General features: G+C 55.4%; 1 protein-coding gene across 1 annotated transcript in view; it reads right to left on the reverse strand.

The window, feature by feature from the left end:
- The window catches only part of LOC103800568 (tensin-like), a gene marked incomplete at its 5' end in the record, with an annotated part of 15,088 nt that extends 6,692 nt beyond the window's left edge, over positions 1-8,396 (reverse strand). Inside the window, 5 exon segments of the mRNA XM_009072947.1 lie at positions 719-893; positions 4,212-4,247; positions 5,166-5,258; positions 7,724-7,799; positions 8,218-8,396. Coding sequence (XP_009071195.1) covers positions 719-893; positions 4,212-4,247; positions 5,166-5,258; positions 7,724-7,799; positions 8,218-8,396 — 559 coding nt within the window.
- Positions 8,397-9,647: the final 1,251 nt, after the last annotated feature.

Consider the following 9,647-nt stretch of genomic DNA (forward strand, 5'->3'; position numbering starts at 1 on the left):
ACTGAGGCACAGAGCTAGTCAGCTGCTTGGTTGTTCAGAGGCAATAGTGGGATGGGTCCTGCCAGCTGCATGAAAGCAACTACAGGCATCTTTAGTTCCACCATGCATACCAATTTCATTTCAAAATATGATTTTTCTGGGAGAAAGAGCCTTTTTCCAGCTCTGCTCCCAGCAAAATGCCCAATTCATTCCACTCTGCCAGCCTTGGCAGGCTGGTCTGGTGCCGAACACCTCATGGGCAGGGTGGACAGGGGACAGAGACCGTCTCACCAGAAAAGACCAATGCTCAGTCTAACCCAGGACTAGAGGTTACCACAGACCCCATCCCTCCTCTGACCTCAGGGGCCATGTTCCCAGTGAGATGCTTCTGAGGTCCAGTAACCACCAAGTGACCAGCAGTGACCCAGATTTACGTTGTCAGGGCACTGAGGCACATGGTTAGCCAGGATCCCTAAACCCTGCATGGAGAGATGAGGGTTCTTTGCAAAGGCAGTTTCAATGTGGGAGCAAGCACCATCCCTGGAGGTGTTCAAGAAACGACCGGATGTGGCACTCAGTACTCTGGTTTAGTTGGCCTGGTGATGTTCGGTCAAAGGTTGGCCTCAATGATCTTGGAGATCTTTCCCAACCTTAATGATTCTGTGGTTCTAAGCCTGTGCACCGGAGAGGGTTCAGCCCTAGCCCCACCAGTCCCTGGGACCTACACTCACTGCCTTACCCGTCCACACTGTGAATGGGGCTGCTGGTGGAGACAGGGCTGGGAGCAGTGAAAGAGTTGGAGAAGGTGCCATTCCTGGTGGGCATCTCTGGCGCCCCAGGCTGGGTGGCAGGCAGGCTCCCTCCCATGCCCGTCGTGGCCGTGCGGGCCACCGACTCAACATAGCTCCTGGGTTCTGCAGCAAAAGAGAAGGGGAAATGGATAAGCCCACAGCCTACATGGGAATGGCGCCATGCCCTTCCCAGCATCTGCACTGCAAGCTAGTGAAGGTACTTGAGCTGAGTTCCTCCAGCTGTGTATTTCCTTCATTCCCTCTTCCACCAGGGGTTGCACGAAAATGCGTCTGGCTCATCTGGACCTTTAGGTTGCTTCAATAATGCTGAAGATCCCAGCCAGGGCACAGGGAGAGGGGATCATGCCCATCCCTTTCCCTGAGTGGACAGGAGCATGGGACCACAATCCCCTCCCATGTCACAGCCACTCCACACTCCTCTGAGTCAGTGCCCCTCCCACCCAGGATGCCACACATAACATGTCATGCTCCCTGCTCATCCCCAGCCCCTAAAAATAGAGCTGGTGACTCTGCCCAGCCAGCGCTGACTCACGCGGGACTGATGACTACGTCCCTGCTCTCCACGGCCCACCTCTGCCAGCCATCTCCAGCAGCAGACCAGAGGGCAGATCCAGCTATTTCCACTGCAGCATCCAACACTCTCACTCCCAGCCCAGCTTGAAACCAGAGCCCCCAAGCACGACCAAGAAAAGCAATTTTCCTTTGGAGCCGCCAAGCTGTCCCGTGCCAGGAGCAGGAGACTGAGCTGGTCATCACCAACCATGGCAGACACCAGACCCAGCCCTCTCTCATACCCTTCCTCCTGTTTCCTGCTCTGTCCAGGCTGGTACCCATCCCTACAACAGCCCATACAGCCCCCACCCCACCACAAAAGCCACAGCTTCAGCCCCATTCTCCCACGGCTCTCAGCTGGCACACACCGTGTGAGACACAGTGGCATCAAATGGCCTTGCAGGTCCCCAGCTCCAGGCTGGCCATGCCTGAGGCAGCTCCACAGTAGTAATTAGCATGACAAACATTATTATTATTACTATTAGTCATAACAGCCTGGGCTCCAGCTAAGCCTGCTGGCAATCTGGCCTGCTCACAGCCAGCAACACTAATGCACAGCTCCATGTTCAGTGCCAGAGCAGGGACATGCAAAGTAAAAGACTGTCATCGGTCCCCCTCCTTTTCCCACAGCATCTCTGTGCCTCATCTGCTTGCAGAGAGGGGAGGAGGAGTCCACCCCTTGGGCTGATTTCCCTGCACACCCCTTCTCAACTACCCCAGGAACGATCTGAGTCAAAACCAGATGATGGACCTCAACATGGGCTGGGTACTGGCATCCAAGGCAGGACATGTGGCCCTGCGTGACAGGGATGAGCCACTGCCCAGGAGAACGCCCAGGGCAGCTGCAAGAAACTCATCACAGCTTAGGTAATTAAATTAATTTCACAGCTACTCACATTCCATCCCCGAGAGCTCCCCAGCCCAGACTAAAATTAGCCAGACAGTACATATGAGTCAGCCTGCAAGAGGTTAAGACCAAAGGGTTGTGAAAATGCCAGGCCCTCCTGCAAAGGTGGGGGCTGAAGCAGGCAGGAGCAGGGGACTCAGGGAGCGAGGACAGCGTAGGTATGTCACAGCGAGGTGTGTGACCATGGGCATGGGCTCCAGTCATTGGGTTCAATATGGGGAAAAAAAGAATAAAACAAAAAAAAAAAAGCTAAGAAGTTTCAGGCAGGATTTTTTAGGTTGAAAAATCTGATCTTGCCTCCATGTGTTTTCTTGGAAGGGACTCTGGAGATGGAAAGATGGGTGAGAGAATAGAGAGGCTATGAGTCACCAGGGAGGTGGGTAGTCATTCAGGAATCCTGAATCCCAGCAGGACTGCGCTCCGGCCAGAAATCCCCAGCGCTGCATCTCTACCAGGCTGTTTTAAAGCCTCCTCAGAGGTGGCAGCCACGGCCCCAGCTCCTGCGCTGCCAGAGCATCCCTTGGCCCCATGTGCAGACTGGCCATGTGGGCTGGATTCTGCTGAGCAGAGCAGAGGGGCAGAGATCCTCCTGGGCTGTATGGCTGGGTGTAGAGGGCCCTAATCCAGAACTTTGTTAAGCTAGAACACCAGTCCCTTCTCAGAACTGTAGATTCAACCCCAAAAAACATTTTATCAGAGAGGATGAAGCAGGACAAGAGGCTCATAGTGGCCACTCAGCCCAGGCAGTGCAGGGTCACTAGACAACCTTGCTTGGGGGTTAACCATCGTGCAAGGGAACAGAGAAACAGCACAGCTTGAGCTCCAGAGGGTTTGGTGGGAAGGAGAGAAGAGGCAATGTTTGGGTCTTTGGAGGCTTAAAGCCAGACAGAAATGGTAAAGTTTGGGGAGATTTAGGAGGTAAAAGCCTAGTTTTACCCCGGCTTTCTTCCTTTAATGTATCCAAGAAGCCATCACTGAAAAATCAGTTCTGGAAACAGAACTTCTTTTTCACGCAAACACTTTCACTAGTAACACACAATGTTCACATTTGGGTTGTGTGCATTTTGAGGAACTTCCAAGGAGAAATGCTGACGGTTCCCGAGGCCACAGGAAGCACCACACTCACCAAAAAGAGACATCATCTCCCCAAAACCCACCCTGAACACACAGTTCCTCATCCCAGCCCTGAGTGCCCATAAATTCATTAAAGAAGAAAGTAAAATAACCAAACAACCGTTATATGGCAGGCGGCACTCCAGGGAATCACAGCCACTCCCAAAACCTCCATCCCTCCAGGAGACGTGCCACCCCAGAGCCTACAGTGCCTTCCCCATCAGCACAGCCACTCCTGAGCTGACATCCCAGCTCGGTCCCACCCTTGGCATCCCCAAAGCTAGGAGACAGAAGAGATGGGGGAAATTTGAGCAGCTGCCCAGCCAGCAGAGGATGTGCACTGGCTGCCGGCACTATGCCGCTGCCTGGTCGGCTGAGCCGGCAACACGCTGGTGGCCTCTGCGCCTGCTGACCTTTTGTGCTGCACTTTTTGGTTTATTTTCACTCTGAACAGCAACAGCAAAGCCAGAAGCAGAGGGCAGGAGCCTAAAACTGGGGCTGCTGATCCCAGGCCCCCCCACCAGGCTTATCCGAAGCTGGCCACAGAGTGCCAACATCCTCAGTGTGACATCAGTAAGGATGCCATGAACTGACAAAGAGCTCTCAGTCCCCATGGACAATTGCCACCCAATGTGACAGCACTCCAGGTCCAACTTGAACATTGGGAAATCCAACCATGACACAAGGAATCATGTGCCCTTCCTTGAAATGGAGCAGGACAGGCAAGACTCAGACTCCTACAAGGCTGCTGGCACAGACACTAGAGCCTGCTCTGAGCGTGGTCCCAACAGTGAGGCTGAACGGGGGAGAGAGAGAGAGAGAGAGAGAGAAAGAAAAGCCTTTCTTACCTTCTTCAGCGTCACCGCCTGCTTCCCCTTCTAGCTCTGAGAGATGGAGGGGCAGGGGAGTGATGGGAGGGGGAAGAGGAGCAAGAAGGGAGGTGCGAAAGAGAAATCAGAGTTGAGCAGCTTTGCCTTGCTCAAGCAGGAGCACACAGAGCACAGAGGAGAGCCCCACACCTCCCCAGCATAGCACTCCAAACTGGATCTCCAGCCTCAGATATCCCCAGGGTTCACCTCAGTATCTCAGATATAATGTCCAAAACCCAGCAGGAGGGCTTCAGGTGGGGAAGAAGGAACAATGCAGCAGAGAGCAACCGAAGAGCTGCTCCAACAAGCCCAGCAAGTACCAAAAAAGCATCAGCTTGTCATTGGGGGCAGATCAAGAAGGCTCTTGCTGGGTGAGCTCAACCAAGCTGTGTCCTTCAGGCTCAGATGGGTTTTGGGGAAGTTACACTCAGCCCTGAGACAGCCCAGAAAGGGGCCCTGGGTGCCGGGAAGCAGCAAGGTCTGGCTTGGCAGGCTACTCTGGGACACGTCCCCAGGACAGTGGGGCCATTGCACTCAGGGACTGCTCTCCAGGATGGACAGAGCTCTGGATACTGTTCTGGCTGACAGCCTCAGCTCCCAGAGAACAAACTGTTTCCAGCTGTGCTAAGGAGGAGAAAAAATGGAGGGGGTGAGATAGGGAAGAACACGGGGCAGGACAGGAAACAGGACCACAGGGTTGTCTAGCCTTCACCACTGAAGACCCTGCTGTGCTGAGCCCCCCAGGGCAGCATCAACACACCCCCACCCTTACACAGTCCCAGAGTCCCCACAAACATGACAAGGACCCCCAGGGCCACCTGGCCTGAGAAAGGGAGGCAGAAGTGCCTTCTCCAGACAGGAGAAACTTCCAGGAGTATCCTCACAGACGTGCCCACAAAAAAACCTGCCTGCAGTCCCCATGCCCACACTCACCTCCTACTGGATGCAGTAGGATCTCAGCTGGATTGTGAGGTTTCAGCCCCAGCGCAGACAGCGGGGTCTTGGCCAGGCCGGGAGGAGAACGCACTGTTGGCACAGGGGACACAAAAACGTTAGTGGAGGGGTGGAAGCTAAACCTTCAGAAAGGCTTAAGTTGCCCAGGGGTTCAGAGCCCCCATGATTCATCCTACAGACCTACTGGCTGCAAAGGAGGTCTGCTGGGAAGAAGAGATGCCCTTGTATGAAGCAACACCCTGGGGAAGGACACTGATCCCCTCTCCATTTGGGAGATGGCACAGGGCAGGGGGTGACTGGGAACAAACATCCTGTCCCATCACGGGGCTGTCAGGATGGAGAAAGGGGACAATTCCCACCAGGACAGGCCTACATGCTATATCCCAGCACTGTCCCCATAAAGTCCCACCATAAAGGCATGAAGGCTCTTTCATTCTCCCTGTGTGAGCAGCCATCTGCCAATCCAGCTCTCCCACACCTTAACTCCTCTCTGCCAAACCCCACATCTGGATTAGCCAGGACCTGGCTGTCCCAGAGCAGCTCATCACCTCCACAAAAGGGACCACAGGTCTACCAAATCCCCCCTGCTCTCCAGACCAGTTTGATGGGTGGGTGAGGATGTTCACACAGAAGGGTCACACACCTTCTGTGTGAGGTCTGCATCCCTGTGCCCATATGTACATACCAGGAGGAGCTGCATATGTACATATGGCTACGGTATGATGGTGGTGGGGTTTCATGGGGCAGAGCAGACCTCCCCAAGCAGACTGCACCCCCCTCTCCCCTCCTACACTGCTGAGTTTACCCAATCTCCTCACTACAGCATTTTCTCACACCAGGGGAAACCTCGGGGTATCACCTTCAGCAAGAGAGACCAGAGGGCATGAGCCTCCGGCAGTGTATGAACACCCCCGACTGGTGGCACAAGCACAGGCCCCCCCAGTGAGGCCGGGAGGCAGGGGGGGTGGGAGCTCCAGAAGAAAGCCAAGACTCCTGCCCTGAGGACAGGTCTCCCCAGCAGCCTGGGGCTGGAGCAGCCAAGCAGCCAAGTCCCTGGGAAACCAAGACAGCAGCACCTTCCCCAGTGGGTGTCTGATTTCCCCAAATCCAGTTGACCACGAGCCACAATGTCAGCTCACACCTCCATTGGCTGATGATGAGGAGCAGGGTTCTCCAGGGCCAGGAATTCTCCCAGCACCACCATCTTCCCCTACACACACACACACACACACACACACACACACACACACACAGAAGCAGAATCACTCCTATATCCCCTGGAGGCACTTTGGCAAAGCCCACAAGCTGCAGCTTCAAACTTCCCAGGCTTCCCTGGCTCATGCTGGATAAGCAGCGCTGCCTCTGGGCCACGACCCCAGCCAGGCTGTTCCCGTCACCTCTACAAGTGACTCATCCCCCAAAGCCACTGTTCCACTGCCAAAGGAGCTGCTGCTGCCCCACGGCCAAGCTCTCTTGTCCCCAGGAACAACAGGGCCATTTCCGAGCTGCCAAGCGCCCCGGGGACGCTCCCACACTCCAGTCACTGCATCCATGAGACAGGGCTCAAACATCAGAGGGCTGCAGGGAAGGAAGTGCAACAGTGCAGAATAAAACAGCCCTGATCCCCATGGGCTCAGCTATGGGGAGCAGGTGGCCCCATCACAACCAGGACATGGCATCAGAAGGGGCTGTGCTCAGCCCAAGCACCCCCAGCCCTAGAGCATCCCTCAGCCTTCAGCCTGCAAAAGCATTTTGGGGGGGGGGCTGCTGTCTTTTCCATGGGTTTCCCAGTTTAGTGGCTGCTCCATTGCACTGGTCCAGCCTGAATCACATTGTGACAACATGAGGCTGCTCATCGGGGTTTGTCGCTCAAGCTGGTCACACAAACCCAGTCCACACAAACCCACAGCAACTGTAGTCAGGGTTAGTCAGAAAGCAAGCATGCCACGCTGGAGGAGTGGAGACAAACTGCATGCAAAGGGCACACATCCTAGCCTTTTCCCTCTCCTGCCCTTGAAACAGTGAGCAAGAAGTGGCATGGTGTGTGGGAGTTTGCCCTCCTGATCTTCAGTCCCTCCTGCCTCCCTCCTGCTAGCAGTCTTGCTTCCCTTCTTGCCATGCCAGCAGGAAAGATGGGGTGACGCAGGACCAAGATGGGTGAAAGCATGCCTCTCTCCTCATCCCACCTTGGTGATCCCATCCAAACACCCCAGTGAGTGGAGGGTGGGGAAAAGCATGGGAGGGTACCAAGCATGGGATGCTGAAGGAAGTGGGATGCTGCAGCAGCATGGAATGGTGGGATGTGGAGGAGAGAGGAGGATGGAGAGGTGGAGTGATTAACATGGCAGTGGGTGTCTGGAGCCTGGAGCTGTCTGACCCTTGGCGAATTTCTGGCTTGCTGAGAGCCACCCACCAAGCCCCTCTGCCTCCCGGAGCCACGGCACTTACAGGTGTTGGAGTAAGGGGTTTGTGGTGAGACGGGGAAGGCTGGGGTGGGGGGAGAAATCTCACCGCCGCGGTGGGGGGAAAATCCTCACCGCCGCTGGAGGGTGGGCTGGGCTGGGAGGTACCCTCTATCTCTTCGAAGGCTTCCTTGTAGCTGTGGAGGTGAGGCTGGGGAGAGCAGGAGAAAAAGGTCAGTCCCGTCCCTATGATAGGCATAAACCTCCAGGATAGCCTGAAGAGGTGCCAGAGGGGGCAAAGGGAAGGGTTTCACTTCTTCCCTGCTAACCACCACCACCACCACCACCACAAAAAGCATCCGAGGTACCCTCTATCTCTTCGAAGGCTTCCTTGTAGCTGTGGAGGTGAGGCTGGGGAGAGCAGGAGAAAAAGGTCAGTCCCGTCCCTATGATAGGCATAAACCTCCAGGATAGCCTGAAGAGGTGCCAGAGGGGGCAAAGGGAAGGGTTTCACTTCTTCCCTGCTAACCACCACCACCACCACCACCACAAAAAGCATCCCCCTCCCTGCAGGCACCTGCCCCAAATCAGTCACACCCCCACCCCAGGGCTCCCCCACCCTAGCACACCTCTTTGGGCCTCCCTCCAGGGTTGGCTGCAATGGTGCTGACCACCTCAGGTGAGAGGACGGTGGGGCTGCGGGGTGAGCTCGGCTCTGGCGAACTCTTCTCATAGTGACTGTCGCTAGGCGTCTGCTTGCGGGCAGGGACAGCACACTCCTCCAGGGGCTTCTCTCGGGACTGCACCCCTGCAGGACAAGCACAGGGTGAGAGATGGGTGAGGAGCTGCCAGCTGAGATGGGGATGAGGAGAAGATGCTCCCAGACTGATCTGAGAGGTCCCCCCAGAGTTGTGTGCCATGGAGGGGGCTCTACCCAGCAGAGGTAGCAGCTTCAGCAGCTTCAGGACTCACCTGCATCTAACCCTCAGACCAGCATGGCCAGTTTTGAGCTGGAGTAGATATACCCCACAGTAGTGGCCCAGAAACAGGCAATAAAGCAAGGCAGAGTTGTGGCTAGTGGCTGAATTGCTGCACTAGCCCTCCCAAGCACCATTAGACTCTCAGGGACAACAACCTCCAGCAGTAGGTGCAAGGGGCAAGAGCATCCTGTGATCATACCAGGCAGCCTGGCCCTGCAGAGCTGAGGAGGACCGGAATCTCCAGACAGCATCACAGCAGGAAAAGACCAAATCCCCCAGCACCAGAACAGCTGTGTTCAGCTGCACCCCTGTTCCCGCAGTCAGTGGAAAAAGCCTAGTTTTGTTGAGTCCCCAAGGCAGAGGGAGAGCTGGGCTGAGAGTAAAGACCCTAACAGAGAGAGGGATGGTACAGGCACTCCAACAAACCACTGCTGCTTTCCTGTCCCCAGTACAAAGTCTTTCTAAAAAGGGAGATTGGCACCTCCTCTCCATCTCCCCCTGAACCTCCTTCCCAGACCTCAGCAGTATGAGCCACTGATGTCCACAGCCTGGGTGGAAAAACAGAGAGTGCAAATCACCACAGGAGAATGAGTTTCTTCAACTGTAGGCTCTGGTAGATCCCAATAGTTATCCCTGTTGGCTGGGATAAAGCCCAGGAACAGGGACAAAGTTGGCACAAGGCAGAGGAGTTCAACTCTCCCAGGACTTGACAGGGCCCAAACACATTCTCTACTCTACCTCGCCCAGTGAAGAGGCTAATCAGGGCTCCTGGACGATGGTGCCGGGTTCAGGGCCTGGGAAGCCCACAGAGCATCATGGGCACAGCTCAGAGCCCCATGGGACTCCTGCTTCTCCCTGGGACTCACTCATCCCCACTAGCCGAAGTGACAGCACCATCCCTTTCACCTTTCCCGCAGACCCACTCATGCTCCCCTTGGCCATCACATAGGGAAGAAAAACAGAGAAAAAGGAGGAGGAAAAAAAAAAGAGAGAGGCCAGCATCATGCTCCAGGAAATGCACTTCTCAAACACCAACTCCTTTCCCACGGGCTGGTGGAGGAAAACCAGCCATCAGCTGC

The sequence above is a fragment of the Acanthisitta chloris genome, unplaced genomic scaffold (assembly GCF_000695815.1).
Source record: "Acanthisitta chloris isolate BGI_N310 unplaced genomic scaffold, ASM69581v1 scaffold4574, whole genome shotgun sequence".
Classification (NCBI taxonomy): domain Eukaryota; kingdom Metazoa; phylum Chordata; class Aves; order Passeriformes; family Acanthisittidae; genus Acanthisitta; species Acanthisitta chloris.